Here is a 20,725-nt window from a genome sequence, read left to right as displayed (position 1 = left end):
AATTGTTAAATTAGGAGCCTAGTTGGTTAAGTCAACGCTACCCATGATTGGCTGACATTATGAGTGGGCTGGACATGCCGAGAGATGAGTTTTTGAGGGGAGTTCACAACAACAAAACACTTTTATCACGGCAACTGGTTTGATAGATTCACCTCTGAAGGTAAATAATGTACTTACATCCTGAGGGTCCCAGAGATAAAATATAGAATAGTTTTGTTTGATAAAATAAATGTTTATATTAAAATGTAGGACCTGGGTTCTACAGTATGAACCCTTGCTGTCTCTGGCTCCACACCCACCCAGCTATCTAGATGTGCGAAGGTTCGGGTATTTTCTGTAGGGAAGCTAATGATCCATCATGTATGACATTCAGATGATGAAGGGAAAAAACATAGAAAACACTTGTTTTTTTGTTTGTATTATGTTTTACCAGATCTAATGTGTTATATTCTCCTACATTAATTTCACATTTCCACAAACTTCAAAGTGTTTCCTTTCAAATGGTATCAAGAATATGCACATCCTTACTTCAGGTCCTGAGCTACAGGCAGTCAGATTTGGGTAAGAGTCATTTTAGGTGGAAATTGAAAAAAGGGGTCCGATCCTTAAGAGGTTTTACAGCTTACTGTTAGCTACCTAGCTAGCTAGCTGGCATTAGATGGCTGACTCGCTAGCTAACATTACGTTTATGAGCTTTGTGTAGTAATGTTATCTCAGAATGCCATTTCGCATTGCTAGTTATAGCTTAATGTTAGCTAGCTAACTATCTAACATTAAACCTATTTGGTTAACTTCAGCTAGCTACGACAATCTGTTTGTATTGCTAGTACTCCATCGATTAGGATTATGATTCATTGTTTAGCTAACATGTCTAAACAAAAGACTCCACCTCGCCAGATGATTACATGACCCATCAAGTTAGCCAGATGTGTCTAACGGTGATTACGGCTATCTATTGTATAATAATGCCTAAATATCTGGAATTTGTCTTTCAGCATCAGTAGAACACACCTGTCTCTGCTCCACCAGTCATACAAGGAGAATGGTCTAATACCTCCCATCAGAAAGACCTGTAGAACACACCTGTCTCTGCTCCACCAGTCATACAAGGAGAATGGTCTAATACCTCCCATCAGAAAGACCTGTAGAACACACCTGTCTCTCCTCCACCAGTCATACAAGGAGAATGGTCTAATACCTCCCATCAGACCTGTAGAACACACCTGTCTCTCCTCCACCAGTCATACAAGGAGAATGGTCTAATACCTCCCATCAGAAAGACCTGTAGAACACACCTGTCTCTCCTCCACCAGTCATACAAGGAGAATGGTCTAATACCTCCCATCAGAAAGACCTGTAGAACACACCTGTCTCTCCTCCACCAGTCATACAAGGAGAATGGTCTAATGTCTCCCATCAGAAAGACCTGTAGAACACACCTGTCTCTCCTCCACCAGTCATACAAGGAGAATGGTCTAATACCTCCATCAGAAAGACCTGTAGAACACACCTGTCTCTCCTCCACCAGTCATACAAGGAGAATGGTCTAATACCTCCCATCAGAAAGACCTGTAGAACACACCTGTCTCTCCTCCACCAGTCATACAAGGAGAATGGTCTAATACCTCCCATCAGACCTGTAGAACACACCTGTCTCTCCTCCACCAGTCATACAAGGAGAATGGTCTAATACCTCCCATCAGAAAGACCTGTAGAACACACCTGTCTCTCCTCCACCAGTCATACAAGGAGAATGGTCTAATGCCTCCCATCAGACCTGTAGAACACACCTGTCTCTCCTCCACCAGTCATACAAGGAGAATGGTCTAATACCTCCCATCAGAAAGACCTGTAGAACACACCTGTCTCTCCTCCACCAGTCATACAAGGAGAATGGTCTAATACCTCCCATCAGAAGGACCTGTAGAACACACCTGTCTCTCCTCCACCAGTCATACAAGGAGAATGGTCTAATACCTCCCATCAGAAAGACCTGTAGAACACACCTGTCTCTCCTCCACCAGTCATACAAGGAGAATGGTCTAATGTCTCCCATCAGAAAGACCTGTAGAACACACCTGTCTCTCCTCCACCAGTCATACAAGGAGAATGGTCTAATACCTCCATCAGAAAGACCTGTAGAACACACCTGTCTCTCCTCCACCAGTCATACAAGGAGAATGGTCTAATACCTCCCATCAGACCTGTAGAACACACCTGTCTCTCCTCCACCAGTCATACAAGGAGAATGGTCTAATACCACCCATCAGAAAGACCTGTAGAACACACCTGTCTCTCCTCCACCTGTCATACAAGGAGAATGGTCTAATACCTCCCATCAGACCTGTAGAACACACCTGTCTCTCCTCCACCAGTCATACAAGGAGAATGGTCTAATACCTCCCATCAGACCTGTAGAACACACCTGTCTCTCCTCCACCAGTCATACAAGGAGAATGGTCTAATACCTCCCATCCGACCTGTAGAACACACCTGTCTCTCCTCCACCAGTCATACAAGGAGAATGGTCTAATACCTCCCATCAGACCTGTAGAACACACCTGTCTCTCCTCCACCAGTCATACAAGGAGAATGGTCTAATACCTCCATCAGAAAGACCTGTAGAACACACCTGTCTCTCCTCCACCAGTCATACAAGGAGAATGGTCTAATACCTCCCATCAGAAAGACCTGTAGAACACACCTGTCTCTCCTCCACCAGTCATACAAGGAGAATGGTCTAATACCTCCCATCAGACCTGTAGAACACACCTGTCTCTCCTCCACCAGTCATACAAGGAGAATGGTCTAATACCTCCATCAGACAGACTTGTAGAACACACCTGTCTCTCCTCCACCAGTCATACAAGGAGAATGGTCTAATACCTCCCATCAGAAAGACCTGTAGAACACACCTGTCTCTCCTCCACCAGTCATACAAGGAGAATGGTCCAATACCTCCCATCAGACCTGTAGAACACACCTGTCTCTCCTCCACCAGTCATACAAGGAGAATGGTCTAATACCTCCCATCAGACCTGTAGAACACACCTGTCTCTCCTCCACCAGTCATACAAGGAGAATGGTCTAATACCTCCCATCAGAAAGACCTGTAGAACACACCTGTCTCTCCTCCACCAGTCATACAAGGAGAATGGTCTAATACCTCCCATCAGACCTGTAGAACACACCTGTCTCTCCTCCACCAGTCATACAAGGAGAATGGTCTAATACCTCCCATCAGAAAGACCTGTAGAACACACCTGTCTCTCCTCCACCAGTCATACAAGGAGAATGGTCTAATACCTCCATCAGAAAGACCTGTAGAACACACCTGTCTCTCCTACACCAGTCATACAAGGAGAATGGTCTAATAACTCCCATCAGACCTGTAGAACACACCTGTCTCTGCTCCACCAGTCATACAAGGAGAATGGTCTAATACCTCCCATCAGAAATACCTGTAGAACACACCTGTCTCTCCTCCACCAGTCATACAAGGAGAATGGTCTAATACCTCCCATCAGACCTGTAGAACACACCTGTCTCTCCTCCACCAGTCATACAAGGAGAATGGTCTAATACCTCCCATCAGACCTGTAGAACACACCTGTCTCTCCTCCACCAGTCATACAAGGAGAATGGTCTAATACCTCCCATCAGAAAGACCTGTAGAACACACCTGTCTCTCCTCCACCAGTCATACAAGGAGAATGGTCTAATACCTCCATCAGACCTGTAGAACACACCTGTCTCTCCTCCACCAGTCATACAAGGAGAATGGTCTAATACCTCCCATCAGACCTGTAGAACACACCTGTCTCTCCTCCACCAGTCATACAAGGAGAATGGTCTAATACCTCCCATCAGACCTGTAGAACACACCTGTCTCTCCTCCACCAGTCATACAAGGAGAATGGTCTAATACCTCCATCAGAAAGACCTGTAGAACACACCTGTCTCTCCTCCACCAGTCATACAAGGAGAATGGTCTAATACCTCCCATCAGAAAGACCTGTAGAACACACCTGTCTCTCCTCCACCAGTCATACAAGGAGAATGGTCTAATACCTCCCATCAGACCTGTAGAACACACCTGTCTCTCCTCCACCAGTCATACAAGGAGAATGGTCCAATACCTCCATCAGAAAGACCTGTAAAACACACCTGTCTCTCCTCCACCAGTCATACAAGGAGAATGGTCTAATACCTCCCATCAGACCTGTAGAACACACCTGTCTCTCCTCACCAGTCATACAAGGAGAATGGTCTAATACCTCCAATCAGACCTGTAGAACACACCTGTCTCTCCTCCACCAGTCATACAAGGAGAATGGTCTAATCCTCCCATCAAAAAGAGAGCTGGCCCAAGCAAGCACAGGTTACACCTGAAGCATGAGGACTTGCAGCGAGTGGTGAACTTCATCAATAACTATGCAGAGGAAAATGCAATGGTATTACCAGGACGCCACCCAGAGGATAATGCAGTAGTATTACCAGGACGCCACCCAGAGGATAATGCAGTAGTATTACCAGGACGCCACCCAGAGGATAATGCAGTAGTATTACCAGGACACCACCCAGAGGATAATGCAGTAGTATTACCAGGACGCCACCCAGAGGATAATGCAGTAGTATTACCAGGATGCCACCCAGAGGATAATGCAGTAGTATTACCATGACGCCACCCATAGGATAATGCAATAGTATTACCAGGACGCCACCCAGAGGATAATGCAGTAGTATTACCAGGACGCCACTCAGAGGATAATGCAGTAGTATTACCAGGACGCCACCCAGAGGATAATGCAGTAGTATTACCAGGACACCACCCAGATGATAATGCAGTAGTATTACCAGGACGCCACCCAGAGGATAATGCATTAGTATTACCAGGACGCCACCCAGAGGATAATGCAGTAGTATTACCATGATGCCACCCATAGGATAATGCAATAGCATTACCAGGACACCACCCAGAGGATAATGCAGTAGTATTACCAGGATGTCACCCAGAGGATAATGCACTAGTATTACCAGGACACCACCCAGAGGATAATGCAGTAGTATTACCAGGACGCCACCCAGAGGATAATGCAGTAGTATTACCAGGACGCCACCCAGAGGATAATGCAGTAGTATTACCAGGACACCACCCAGAGGATAATGCAGTAGTATTACCAGGACGCCACCCAGAGGATAATGCAGTAGTATTACCAGGACGCCACCCAGAGGATAATGCAGTAGTATTACCAGGACACCACCCAGAGGATAATGCAGTAGTATTACCAGGATGCCACCCAGAGGATAATGCAGTAGTATTACCATGACGCCACCCATAGGATAATGCAATAGTATTACCAGGACGCCACCCAGAGGATAATGCAGTAGTATTACCAGGACGCCACCCAGAGGATAATGCAGTAGTATTACCAGGACGCCACCCAGAGGATAATGCAGTAGTATTACCAGGATGCCACCCAGAGGATAATGCAGTAGTATTACCAGGATGCCACCCAGAGGATAATGCAGTAGTATTACCATGACACCACCCAGAGGATAATGCAGTAGTATTATCATGACACCACCCAAAGGATAATGTAGTAGTATTACCAGGATGCCACCCAGAGGATAATGTAGTAGTATTACCAGGATGCCACCCAGAGGATAATGCAGTAGTATTATCATGACACCACCCAGAGGATAATGCAATAGTATTACCAAGACGCCACCCAGAGGATAATGCAGTAGTATTACCAGGAAGTCACCCAGGACACAAACACTGGTGGAAAGCTGCTGCCATCCCGTGTGACAAAAGCAGCAGTGTGGCGTCTCTACAAGGAATTGATGACAACACTTGGTATGTAAAGCATAAACAACACGTTTTGATTATTTAATTGACCTCCAACATGATTGCCACTACTGTTATTGATCTCACATCATTTCTCTCTTTTCCAGAGGTACGTGTAGTCGGGCTGTGTGTTCTCATTTTAACTTCCAGTTTCCAAGATTATGTGTCTGTATGCAGTGCTGCTGCTCTGCACATTTGTAGGTAAGTGCAACTTACCTGAGGATGATGAATTAAAAAATGATATTATGTTTTAGGTTATATTTTCTTTTCATTAACTAATCTTAATGTTCTTTTGTTGTTTGCAGGTGCACTATCCTTCTGACCCTATGTAGCCAGGTCCCATCTACTATCCTTCTGACCCTATGTAGCCAGGTCCCATCTACTATCCTTCTGACCCTATGTAGCCAGGTCCCATCTACCATCCTTCTGACCCTATGTAGCCAGGTCCCATCTACTATTCTTCTGACCCTATGTAGCCAGGTCCATCTACTATCCTTCTGACCCTATGTAGCCAGGTCCCATCTACTATCCTTCTGACCCTATGTAGCCAGGTCCCATCTACTATCCTTCTGACCCTATGTAGCCAGGTCCATCTACTATCCTTCTGACCCTATGTAGCCAGGTCCATCTACTATCCTTCTGACCCTATGTAGCCAGGTCCCATCGACTATCCTTCTGACCCTATGTAGCCAGGTCCCATCTACCATCCTTCTGACCCTATGTAGCCAGGTCCCATCTACTATCCTTCTGACCCTATGTAGCCAGGTCCATCTACTATCCTTCTGACCCTATGTAGCCAGGTCCCATCTACTATCCTTCTGACCCTATGTAGCCAGGTCCCATCTACTATCCTTCTGACCCTATGCAGCCAGGTTCATCTACTATCCTTCTGACCCTATGTAGGCAGGTCCATCTACTATCCTTCTGACCCTATGTAGCCAGGTCCCATCTACTATCCTTCTGACCCTATGTAGCCAGGTCCCATCTACTATCTTTCTGACCCTATGTAGCCAGGTCCATCTACTATCCTTCTGATCCTATGTAGCCAGGTCCCATGTACTATCCTTCTGACCCTATGTAGCCAGGTCGAAATCTACTATCCTTCTGATCCTATGTAGCCAGGTCCCATCTACCCATCTACTATCCTTCTGACCCTATGTAGCCAGGTCCATCTACTATCCTTCTGACCCTATATAGCCAGGTCCCATCTACTATCCTTGTGACCCTATGTAGCCAGGTCCCAACTACTATCCTTCTGACCCTATGTAGCCAGGTCCCAACTACTATCCTTCTGACCATATGTAGCCAGGTCCCATCTACTATCCTTCTGACCCTATGTAGCCAGGTCCCATCGACTATCCTTCTGACCCTATGTAGCCAGGTCGCATCTACTATCCTTCTGACCCTATGTAACCAGGTCCATCTACTATCCTTCTGACCCTATGTAGCCAGGTCCCATCTACTATCCTTCTGACCCAGGTCCCATCTACTATCCTTCTGACCCTATGTAGCCAGGTCCCATCTACTATCCTTCTGACCCTATGTAGCCAGGTCCCATCTACTATCCTTCTGACCCTATGTAGCCAGGTCCCATCTACTATCCTTCTGATCCTATGTAGCCAGGTCCCATCTACTATCCTTCTGACCCTATACAGCCAGGTCCCATCTACTATCCTTCTGACCCTATGTAGCCAGGTCCCATCTACTATCCTTCTGACCCTATGTAGCCAGGTCCCATCTACTATCCTTCTGACCCTATGTAGCCAGGTCCCATCTACTATCCTTCTGACCCTATGTAGCCATGTCCCATCTACTATCCTTCTGACCCTATGCAGCCAGGTCCCATCTACTATCCTTCTGACCCTATACAGCCAGGTCCCAACTACTATCCTTCTGACCCTATGTAGCCAGGTCCCAACTACTATCCTTCTGACCCTATGTAGCCAGGTCCCATCTACTATCCTTCTGACCCTATGTAGCCAGGTCCCATCGACTATCCTTCTGACCCTATGTAGCCAGGTCCATCTACTATCCTTCTGACCCTATGTAGCCAGGTCCCATCTACTATCCTTCTGACCCTATGTAGCCAGGTCCCATCTACTATCCTTCTGACCCTATGTAGCCAGGTCCCATCTACTATCCTTCTGACCCTATGTAGCCAGGTCCCATCTACTATCCTTCTGACCCTATGTAGCCAGGTCCCATCTACTATCCTTCTGACCCTATGTAGCCAGGTCCATCTACTATCCTTCTGACCCTATGTAGCCAGGTCCATCTACTATCCTTCTGACCCTATGTAGCCAGGTCCCATCTACTATCCTTCTGACCCTATGTAGCCAGGTCCCATCTACTATCCTTCTGACCCTATGCAGCCAGGTCCCAACTACTATCCTTCTGACCCTATGTAGCCAGGTCCCAACTACTATCCTTCTGACCCTATGTAGCCAGGTCCATCTACTATCCTTCTGACCCTATGTAGCCAGGTCCCATCTACTATCCTTCTGACCCTATGTAGCCAGGTCCCATCTACTATCCTTCTGACCCTATGTAGCCAGGTCCCATCTACTATCCTTCTGACCCTATGTAACCAGGTCACATCTACTATCCTTCTGACCCTATGTAGGCAGGTCCATCTACTATCCTTCTGACCCTATGTAGCCAGGTCCCATCTACTATCCTTCTGACCCTATGTAGACACGTCCCATCTAGTATTCTTCTGACCCTATGCAGCCAGGTCTCAACTACTATCCTTCTGACCCTATGTAGCCAGGTCCCAACTACTATCCTTCTGACCCTATGTAGCCAGGTCCCATCTACTATCCTTCTGACCCTATGCAGCCAGGTCCCATCTACTATCCTTCTGACCCTATGTAGCCAGGTCCATCTACTTTCCTTCTGACCCTATGTAGCCAGGTCCCATCTACTATCCTTCTGACCCTATGCAGCCAGGTCCCATCTACAGTTGAAGTTGGAAGTTTAAATACACTTAGGTTGGAGTCATTAAAACTTGTTTTTTTCAACAACTCCACAAATTTCTTGTTAACAAACTATAGTTTTGGCAAGTCGGTTAGGACATCTACTTTGTGCATGACACAAGTAATTTTTTCAACAATTGTTTACAGACAGAGTATTTCACTTATAATGCACTGTATCACAATTCCAGTGGGTCAGAAGTTTACATACACTAAGTTGACTGTGCTTTTAAACAGCTTGGAAAATTCCAGAAAATTATGTCATGGCTTTAGAAGCTTCTGATAGTCTAATTGACATCATTTGAGTCAATTGGAGGTGTACCTGTGGATGTATTTCAAGGCCTACCTTCAAACTCAGTGCCTCTTTGCTTGACATCATGGGAAAATCAAAAGAAATCAGCCAAGACCACAGAAAAATAAATTGTAGAACTCCACAAGTCTGGTTCACCCTTGGGAGCAATTTCCAAACGCCTGAAGGCACCATATTCATCTGTGCAAACAATAGTACGCAGGTATGAACACCATGTGACCACACAGCTGTCATACCGCTCAGGAAGGAGACGCATTCTGTCTCCTAGAGATGAACATACTTTGGTGTGAAAAATGCAAATCAATCCCAGAACAACAGCAAAGGACCATGTGAAGATGTTGGAGGAAACAGGTACAAAAGTATCTATATCCACAGTTAAACGAGTCCTATATCGACATAACCTGAAAGGCCGCTCAGCAAGGAAGAAGACGCTGCTCCAAAACCACCATAAAAAATCCAGACTACGGTTTGCAACTGCACATGGGGACAACGATTGTACTTTTTGGAGAAATGTCCTCTGGTCTGATGAAACAAAAATAGAACTGTTTGGCCATAATGATCATCGTTATGTTTGGAGGAAAAAGGGGGATGCTTGCAAGCCGAAGAACACCATCCCAACAGTGAAGCACGGGGGTGGCAGCATCATGTTGTGGGGGTGCATTGCTGCAGGAGGGACTGGTGCGCCTCTCAATATAGATGGCATCACGAGGAAGGAAAATTATGTGGATATATTGAAGCAACATCTCAAGACATCAGTCAGGAAGTTAAAGCTTGGTCACAAATGGGCCTTCCAAATGGACAATGACCCCAAGCATACTTCCAAAGCTGTGTCAAAATGGCTTTAGGACAAAATTCAAGGTATTGGAGTGGCCATCACAAAGCCCTGACCTCAATCCTATTGAACATTTGTGGGAAGAACTGAAAAAGCGTGTGTGAGCAAGGAGGCCAACAAACTTGACTCCGTTACATCATCTCTGTTTGGAGGAATGGGCCAAAATTCACCCAACTTATTGTGGGAAGCTTGTGGAAGGCTACCCAAAACATTTGACCCAATTTAAACAATTTAAAGGCAATGCTACCAAATACTAATTGAGTGTATGTAAACTTCTGACCTACTGGGAATGTGATGAAAGAAATAAAAGCTGAAATAAATCATTCTCTCTACTATTATTCTGACATTTCACATTCTTAAAATAAAGTGGTGATCCTAACTGACCTACGACAGGGAATTTTTACTAGGATTGAACGTCAGGAATTGTGAAAAAGTTTAATGTATTTGGCTAAGGTGTATGTAAACTTCCGACTTCAACTGTACTATTTAACACCTCGCAAGTGTGGCTTGTTTGGTGTCTGCTGTGAAGAAATACTTATGGAAGGCATGTCATCCAGCACCATTTCTTCACCAACTATGGAGTTGGTTTCTGCTGTGAAGAAATACCACAACAAGTCAACTACTTCAGTGTTGTACGGAGTTGGGGAAACACGTGTGGACCTGAATTGTGATAACTGCAGTGGCCAAAACAAGAACAAGTTTATGCTCTGGTATTGTGCCTGGCGGACCATGCACAACCTCCACCACAGTCTGGACCTTCACTTCCTGATCACAGGCCACACCAAGTTTTCCCCCAACTGGTGCTTCGGCCTCATTAAGCAGCACTTCAGAAAGATCAGAGTGAACACTTTGTCTGAGATTGCTGGTGTTGTGAAGCACTGTGACAGAGGTCAACATCCCACAGCTGGTTGGACTGGAGGATGGTGCGGTGCTGGTGGAATGCTATGGCTGGCAACAACACCTGACTCTGTACTTCAGATCGACGCCACAGATCAAGTAGTAAGCACTTCAGCTGAACATCATTCTCATTCCATTGTATGAGGTTATTCTTCTTATTTAAACTTGGGAGGTGAATTGATGTGGGCAAGGTTGTAATGTCTTGTATATTTTATGTGTTATTTCCTATTTTACAGCTTCGATGCTCTGGAGCCTGGTGTTGTTGTCACCAAGGAGCGTTTGGACTCAGTCAGGATCAGGTTTCAGCTGCTGCCCAACGCTGACATCCTTCCTCCCATAGATGGTCTGCCTGTACAAGCACCACCTGGACTGGACACAGCTAGACAAACTGATTTTCTTGAAAAGATCAGGGAGTTTTTCGATGGAAGAGGCTATGGACATCACATGCCCTGCACCAAATTCAAGGGCAGGACAGAAACAGGCTCTCAGAATATAGATTCCCTTGTTCATGTGTGGTTTGGACACACCAGTCATCAGCATCTGCAGTGCCTCTATTCACATGATTCTCTCCTAACACACACGCCATACGTTACTGCTATATAAACTGTTTATCCTGCTGTTCAGCCACTTTGCCCCTGCTTGTATGCATATAACTACCTTGTCTATCACTGATATTGTTTTTGATATTTTTCTTGTACATACTCTATATTATTTTATTTATATTGACTATATTTCTGATATCGCTACTATACAAGTAACCATTTCGTTGTACCTTTTCCACCTTCTGTAGAGACCCATCCACTTAGCTAGATGTGTCTGGAGGTGATTACAGCCATCTATAGTATTTCATGAACATGTCTAGACAATAGAGACCCATCCACTTAGCTAGATGTGTCTGGGGGGTGATTACAGCCATCTATAGTATTTCATGAACATGTCTAGACAATAGAGACCCATCCACTTAGCTAGATGTGTCTGGGGGTGATTACAGCCATCTATAGTATTTCATGAACATGTCTAGACAATAGAGATCCCTCCACTTAGCTAGATGTGTCTGGAGGTGATTACAGCCATCTATAGTATTTGATGAACATGTCTAGACAATAGAGACCCATCCACTTAGCTAGATGTGTCTGGGAGTTGTAGCAATTCTCTCACATCTCCAGTAGGTGTGCCAAAACATTCAAAGGCCATTTTCTCAAAAGTGAGTTTACAAGTTTATCAACTTTCAATGCAGAATGACTTTACCATTGTTCCTCAAATGCAGTGTATTATATATAATTTGGTAGCTCTGAGTCTCTACTTTTATCCAATGTAAAACACACCATTTAAAATGTTGCTACATAAGACCAAATTGAGGCCGTCGGTCACAAATGGCACCCTAATCCCTACATAATGTACTGTGTTTGACCAGTCAGTAGGTGTACCAACTGGACCAGGGCCCCTAGACAATAATGTGCTCTTTGGGATGCAGCTCGTCCATCTGGAGCAGGAAATGTCAGTGGGGTGATTGATTTTTTTTATTTTTTTATTTTTTTATTTAACCTTTATTTAACCAGGTAGGCAAATTGAGAACACGTTCTCATTTACAATTGCGACCTGGCCAAGATAAAGCAAAGCAGTTCGACACATACAACAACACATAGTTACACATGGAGTAAAACAAACATATAGTCAATGATACAGTGAAAAAAAATAAGTCTATATACAATGTGAGCAAGTGAGGTGAGATAAGGGAGGTGAAGGCAAACAAATATATGTATAAATAAATAAAAATATAAAAAGGCCATGGTGGCGAAGTAAATACAACACAGCAAGTAAAATAAAAAATAAAAACACTGGAATGGTTGGTTTGCAGTGGAAGAAAGCGCAAAGTAGAGACAGAAATAATGGGGTGCAAAGGAGCAAAATAAATAAATAAATACAGTAGGTAAAGAGGTAGTTGTTTGGGCTAAATTATAGATGAGCTATGTACAGGTGCAGTAATCTATGAGCTGCTCTGACAGCTGGTGCTTAAAGCTAGTGAGGGAGATAAGTGTTTCCAGTTTCAGAGATTTTTGTAGTTCGTTCCAGTCATTGGCAGCAGAGAACTGGAAGGAGAGGCGGCCAAAGGAAGAATTGGTTTTGGGGGTGACCAGAGAGATAAACCTGCTGGAGCGCGTGCTACAGGTAGGTGTTGCTATGGTGACCAGCGAGCTGAGATAAGGGGGGACTTTACCTAGCAGGGTCTTGTAGATGACCTGGAACCAGTGGGTTTGGCGACGAGTATGAAGCGAGGGCCAACCAACGAGAGTGTACAGGTCGCAGTGGTGGGTAGTATATGGGGCTTTGGTGACAAAACGGATGGCACTGTGATAGACTGCATCCAATTTATTGAGTAGGGTTTTGGAGGCTATTTTGTAAATGACATCACCGAAGTCGAGGATTGGTAGGATGGTCAGTTTTACAAGGGTATGTTTGGCAGCATGAGTGAAGGATGCTTTGTTGCGGAATAGGAAGCCAATTCTAGATTTAACTTTGGATTGGAGATGTTTGATGTGAGTCTGGAAGGAGAGTTTACAGTCTAACCAGACACCTAGGTATTTGTAGTTGTCCACATATTCTAAGTCAGAGCCGTCCAGAGTAGTGATGTTGGACAGGCGGGCAGGTGCAGGCAGCGATCGGTTGAAGAGCATGCATTTAGTTTTACTTGTATTTAAGAGCAATTGGAGGCCACGGAAGGAGAGTTGTATGGCATTGAAGCTCGCCTGGAGGGTTGTTAACACAGTGTCAAAAGAAGGGCCAGAAGTATACAGAATAGTGTCGTCTGCGTAGAGGTGGATCAGAGAATCACCAGCAGCAAGAGCGACATCATTGATGTATACAGAGAAGAGAGTCGGTCCAAGAATTGAACCCTGTGGCACCCCCATGGAGACTGCCAGAGGCCCGGACAACAGACCCTCCGATTTGACACACTGAACTCGATCAGAGAAGTAGTTGGTGAACCAGGCGAGGCAATCATTAGAGAAACCAAGGCTGTCGAGTCTGCCGATGAGGATGTGGTGATTGACAGAGTCAAAAGCCTTGGCCAGGTCAATGAATACGGCTGCACAGTATTGTTTCCTATCGATGGCGGTTAAGATATCGTTTATGACCTTGAGCGTGGCTGAGGTGCACCCATGACCAGCTCTGAAACCAGATTGCATAGCGGAGAAGGTATGGTGGGATTTGAAATGGTCGGTAATCTGTTTGTTGACTTGGCTTTCGAAGACCTTAGAAAGGCAGGGTAGGATAGATATAGGTCTGTAGCTGTTAGGGTCAAGAGTGTCCCCCCCTTTGAAGAGGGGGATAACCGCAGCTGCTTTCCAATCTTTGGGAATCTCAGACGACACGAAAGAGAGGTTGAAAAGGCTAGTAATAGGGGTGGCAACAATTTCAGCAGATAGTTTTAGAAAGAAAGGGTCCAGATTATCTAGCCCGGCTGATTTGTAAGGGTCCAGATTTTGCAGCTCTTTTAGAACATCAGCTGACTGTATTTGGGAGAAAGAGAAATGGGGAAGGCTTGGGCGAGTAGCAGAGGGGAGGGCAGTGCTGTTGTCCGGGGTAGGGGTAGCCAGGTGGAAAGCATGGCCAGCCGTAGAAAAATGCTTATTGAAATTCTCAATTATAGTGGATTTGTCGGTGGTGACAGTGTTTCCTATCTTCAGAGCAGTTGGAAGCTGGGAGGAGGTGTTCTTATTCTCCATGGACTTTACAGTGTCCCAGAACTTTTTTGAATTTGTGTTGCAGGAAGCAAATTTCTGCTTGAAAAAGCTAGCCTTGGCTTTTCTAACTGCCTGTGTATACTGGTTTCTAGCTTCCCTGAAAAGTTGCATATCACGGGGGCTGTTCGATGCTAATGCAGAACGCCATAGGATGTTTTTCTGTTGGTTAAGGGCAGTCAGGTCAGGAGAGAACCAAGGGCTATATCTGTTCCTGGTTCTAAATTTCTTGAATGGGGCATGCTTATTCAAGATGGTGAGGAAGGCATTTTAAAAAAATGTCCAGGCATCCTCTACTGACGGGATGAGATCAATATCCTTCCAGGATACCTCGGCCAGGTCGATTAGAAAGGCCTGCTCGCTGAAGTGTTTCAGGGAGCGTTTGACAGTGATGAGTGGAGGTCGTTTGACCGCTGACCCATTACGGATGCAGGCAATGAGGCAGTGATCGCTGAGATCTTGGTTGAAAACAGCAGAGGTGTATTTGGAGGGCAAGTTTGTTAGGATGATATCTATGAGGGTACCCGTGTTTACGGAATTGGGGTGGTACCTGGTAGGTTCATTGATAATTTGTGTGAGATTGAGGGCATCAAGCTTAGATTGTAGGGTGGCTGAGGTGTTAAGCATGTTAAAATTTAGGTCGCCTAGCAGCACGAGCTCTGAAGATAGATGGGGGGCAATCAGTTCACATATAGTGTCCAGAGCACAGCTGGGGGCAGAGGGTGGTCTATAGCAGGCGGCAACGGTGAGAGACTTGTTTTTAGAGAGGTGGATTTTTAAAAGTAGAAGTTCAAATTGTTTGGGAACAGACCTGGATAGTAAAACAGAACTCTGCAGGCAATCTTTGCAATAGATTGCAACACCGCCCCCTTTGGCCGTTCTATCTTGTCTGAAAATCTTGTAGTTGGGGATGAAAATGTCAGAATTTTTGGTGGTCTTTCTAAGCCAGGATTCAGACACGGCTAAAACATCCGGGTTGGCAGAGTGTGCTAAAGCAGTGAACAAAACAAACTTAGGGAGGAGGCTTCTAATGTTAACATGCATGAAGCCAAGGCTATTACGGTTACAGAAGTCATCAAAAGAGAGCGCCTGGGGAATAGGAGTGGAGCTAGGTACTGCAGGGCCTGGATTCACCTCTACATCACCAGAGGAACAGAGGAGGAGTAGGATAAGGGTACGGCTAAAAGCTATGAGAATTGGTCGTCTAGAACTTCTAGAGCAGAGAGTAAAAGGAAGTTTCTGGGGGCGATAAAATAGCTTAAAGGAATAATGTACAGAAAAAGGTATGGTAGGATGTGAATACAGTGGAGGTAAACCTAGGTATTGAGTGATGATGAGAGAGATATTGTCTCTAGAAACATCATTGAAACCAGGTGATGTCATCGCATATGTGGGTGGTGGAACTGTGAGGTTGGATATGGTATAGTGAGCAGGGCTAGAGGCTCTACAGTGAAATAAGCCAATAAACACTAACCAGAACAGCAATGGACAAGGCATATTTACATTAAGGAGAGGCATGCTTAATCGAGTGATCAATAAGGGTCCAGTGAGTAGAGGTTGGTTGGGGTCACGGCGATCCAGACAGCTGGCCGGGTAGATGGCTATCGGTAGCAAGATAGCATAGTATGGAAGTCTATTTGTAGATACCTCGTGCGTTTCCGTCGGTAGGTTAGTGGGGTTCCGTGTGGTAGAGGGGATCAATCCAAATTGGCAAAATAGATATAGTGACCCAAGAAGAAAATAAAATAAATAAATAATAATAATAATTGTCCGATATACTTATTCAGATAGCAGCCGATAAGACAGCTAACGGTTAGCGGGCCCCAGATGAACGTTCAGGTAACGTCGGGACGGAGGTGCCAGTTGGATAACTCCCTCGGGCAGATAACGTCGGCAGTCAGTCGTGAAGGCCCGATGGGGCAGCAACAACAAAACAAAAAAACAAAAAAAAAAACGGGTCCAGATAGGTGACTGTAGCCCAGGAATGGCTGATGGAACTCCTCAGCTGGCTAGCTCCGGAATGATTTGAGTTTGCTCCGGGATCGACGTAAGCCAATAGTCACACGGTTTGCAGCTAGCTAGCTGCAAATGTCCAGAGCCTGCGGCTGAAATCCGGGGAAACTGAGAGAAAAAAGTCCCGGAATGCTCCGGTCCGAGTCGCGTTGCACAAAAGTGCCGGTAGATTATCGAGCTAAAGGAATAGCTGATGACCACAAAACGTGGGCAGCTGAAACACCAACGCTAGCCAGCAGACCGGCTAATTTCTGGGCAGCTACAGATTAGCTTCTGGCTAGCTATCGGATAGCTTCTGGTTAGCTTTCTGGCTAGCTTCTGAATTAGCCCCTGGCTAGCTTCCACGGTGGATTTTCAGATTTGAGGTAAATAATACTTTTTTGTAATTGGTGAAGCGGGTTGCAGGAAAGCTTTTGCAGGAAAGCTTTTGTAGTTGAGTTCTTGGATAATAAAATATATAAAAGATATGCGAAGAAAGGTGTAAATATATATATATACAGGACACGACAATACGAAACAGAAATGACGTCTGAACTGCTAAGCCATCTTGGAAGCCACTATTGGATTGGAGGTGGGGCTGATGGACTGCAGCTCGTCCGTCCATCTGGAGCAGGAAATGTCAGTGGGGTGATTGATTGGAGATGGGGCTGATGGACTGCAGCCCGCCTGTCCATCTGGAGCAGGAAATGTCAGTGGGGTGATCGATTGGAGGTGGGGCTGATGGACTTCATGCTTGTATAAAGAAAGACAGCTTTTCACTGCATTGAGAAAATCAAATTCCTTCAGTCAGAAGCTGGACAGAGACAGAAACAGACAAGACCGATTTCAGCCGATCGGTCACAAATATTAATATAGTGTAAAAAGGGCTTCATAAATAATGACTGTATTTTTTTACAACCTTGGAAAATAGAAAAATAAACATTTTGATACAATATCTACACTACAGGACCAAAAGTATGTGGACACCTGCTCGTCGAACATCTCATTCCAAAATCATGGACGTTACTATGGAGTTGGTCCCCCCCTTTGCTGCTATAACAGTCTCCGCTCTTCAGGGAATGCTTTTCACTAGATATGATATGTAATATTGCTGAGGGGACATGCCACAAGAGCATTAGTGAGGTCGGGCACTGGAGGTCGGGCTCCTCCACCAAACTTTACAGTTGTCACTATGCATTGGGGCAGGTAGCGTTCTCCTGGCGTCCGCCAAACCCAGATTCATCCGTCGGACTGCCAGATGGTGAACCACAGCTCCTTTACACCACTCCAGCCGACGCTTGGGATTGCGCATGTTTATCTTAGGCTTCTGTGCAGCTGCTCGGCTATGGAAACCCATTTCATTAAGCTCCTGACGAACTGTTCTTGTGCTGACGTTTCTTCCAAAGGCCTTTTTGGACCTTGATAGTGAGTGTTGCAACCGAGGACAGACGATTTTTACACGCTATGCACTTCAGCACTCGCCGGTCCCGTTCTGTAAGGTTGTGTGGCCTACCACTTAGCAGCTGAGCCGTTGTTGCTCCTAGACATTCACACACTTTCACAAGAACACAACTCACAGTTGACCAGGGCAGACATTTGACGAACTGGCTTGTTGGAAAGGTGGCATCCTATGACGGTGCCACTTTAAAAGTCACTGAGCTCTCCAGTATGGGCCATTCTACAACCAATGTTTATCTATGGAGATCGCATGACTGTGTGATAGATGTTATACACCTGTCAGCAACGGGTGTGGCTGAAATTGAATCCACTCATTTAAAGGGGTGTCCACATAACGTTTGTATATATATATATATATATATATATACTGTATCTACATTCAATGAAGTGTCCTGACTCCCCCTGTATTAAAATACAAATGACTAAATACACAGTGATAGCTTAAGCTATTCCAAGAATGTCTATCCCACCCCTGTATGCAGGTTACAACGGATTTCTTAACACCATCCCCAGGCTAATGACACAAAGGGGAGGAAGTGTCTGAGAAGAATAGACCTGTAGTTGATTTACTAAGTTTCACACTAGGCTTTTATTAAGTAACCCCCCCCAAAAAAACATTTCACAGTGATGTACATGCACTGAGGTCTCAAGGTGCACTGCAGAGTCACTGAGAAAGCGTGTGTCCAAATCCCAACCCTCCAAATCTTTTTTTTTTAATAGGTAATGAATGCTCCTCATTTAAATGAATAATTCAAAAATGAATATTCAATATAAAAAATAAATAATCTTGAAGAAAAACATTAAATATATTTCAACTTGAAGCACGGATACTGATAGATTAATTAAATGCACATTCATGAAATCTTATACATGGACATTACTGCTACTTATTCACAGGAACATATCCATGGACATTCATGTTCTGATAATTCTTGACAGGAAGAGTATTATACATAAAAAAAAAAATGTTTTTATTGAAGTAGACTAACAAAAGTTAAAGTGCAGTTGAAACTTCAGCGCATCGAATGTAGACTACAGTTTAATAATACAACTCAGGAGTATTTACTCTCTCCGTGCCCTGTCTCTCCAGCAGAAACTACAGTTTAATAATACAACTCAGGAGTATTTAATCTCTCAGTGCCCTGTCTCTCCAGCAGAAACAACAGTTTAATAATACAATTCAGGAGTATTTACTCTCTCAGTGCCCTGTCTCTCCAGCAGAAACTACAGTTTAATAATACAACTCAGGAGTATTTAATCTCTCAGTGCCCTGTCTCTCCAGCAGAAACAACAGTTTAATAATACAACTCAGGAGTATTTACTCTCTCAGTGCCCTGTCTCTCCAGCAGAAACTACAGTTTAATAATACAACTCAGGAGTATTTACTCTCTCCGTGCCCTGTCTCTCCAGCAGAAACTACAGTTTAATAATACAACTCAGGAGTATTTACTCTCTCCGTGCCCTGTCTCTCCAGCAGAAACAACAGTTTAATAATACCACTCAGGAGTATTTACTCTCTCAGTGCCCTGTCTCTCCAGCAGAAACAACAGTTTAATAATACAACTCAGGAGTATTTACTCTCTCAGTGCCCTGTCTCTCCAGCAGAAACTACAGTTTAATAATACCACTCAGGAGTATTTACTCTCTCAGTGCCCTGTCTCTCCAGCAGAAACTACAGTTTAATAATACAACTCAGGAGTATTTAATCTCTCAGTGCCCTGTCTCTCCAGCAGAAACAACAGTTTAATAATACAACTCAGGAGTATTTAATCTCTCAGTGCCCTGTCTCTCCAGCAGAAACAACAGTTTAATAATACAACTCAGGAGTATTTAATCTCTCAGTGCCCTGTCTCTCCAGCAGAAACAACAGTTTAATAATACAACTCAGGAGTATTTAATCTCTCAGTGCCCTGTCTCTCCAGCAGAAACAACAGTTTAATAATACAACTCAGGAGTATTTACTCTCTCAGTGCCCTGTCTCTCCAGCAGAAACTACAGTTTAATAATACAACTCAGGAGTATTTACTCTCTCAGTGCCCTGTCTCTCCAGCAGAAACAACAGTTTAATAACTCAACTCAGAAGAAGCAGATCATTCTTCAAACTTACCATTTGCAAAGACAGCTGCTAGTCCAATTAAAAGTAGAACTCCCAGATCCATCAGAGAAACATTAGCCATACCACATCAGATAAAAAAATAAACAGCTACAAAAAGATCACACAAAAAAAAAGAATGAATAAAATTTTCAAAAGTAAAAAAGATCAGACGAATCCCATGGTGAGTAGAATGTTGACCTTGTCAGAATCCTCCTGGGTTCCAGACTGCTATGTTCCTGCAGAGACCTGCATTGTTGCTGTCTGCTAAAAGTCCGTTGAAAGATGTCCAGTAGGCTTTTAGAGCGCAGTGCAGTGGTCTCTCCTCTACTGTCGGTGATGCAGAAGTAAAGGAGAACTGATATTCCTGTCTCCCCTATGCACAGCGGTCTCTTTATAGCTGGATTGAGCAGTGCTGATACCTGAACACTCACAGACATACACACACAGAACCATAGGCGAAATTACCACAGGGGCTCATGAGGGGACACAATATTCAGAACAGGTCGATTGCCCCCCCCCCCCCCCCCCTCCCCCGCCCCAGTATTATTTATAAATATATACAGTGGGGAGAACAAGTA

At 44.6% G+C, this 20,725-nt stretch overlaps 1 protein-coding gene across 1 annotated transcript in view; it reads right to left on the bottom strand.

Annotated features, from left to right (window-relative positions):
• Positions 1-20,471, bottom strand: part of LOC139535253 (endothelin-3-like) — an 88,892-nt gene extending 68,421 nt beyond the window's left edge. Inside the window, exon 1 of the mRNA XM_071334583.1 lies at positions 20,160-20,471. Coding sequence (XP_071190684.1) covers positions 20,160-20,229 — 70 coding nt within the window. The 5' untranslated portion in view covers positions 20,230-20,471. The remainder of the gene's footprint in view (positions 1-20,159) is intronic.
• Between the last annotated feature and the right edge of the window lie 254 nt (positions 20,472-20,725).

Source organism: Salvelinus alpinus, chromosome 12, assembly GCF_045679555.1.
Source record: "Salvelinus alpinus chromosome 12, SLU_Salpinus.1, whole genome shotgun sequence".
In the NCBI taxonomy this organism is placed as follows: domain Eukaryota; kingdom Metazoa; phylum Chordata; class Actinopteri; order Salmoniformes; family Salmonidae; genus Salvelinus; species Salvelinus alpinus.
This window is presented reverse-complemented; position numbering and strand designations above follow the sequence as displayed.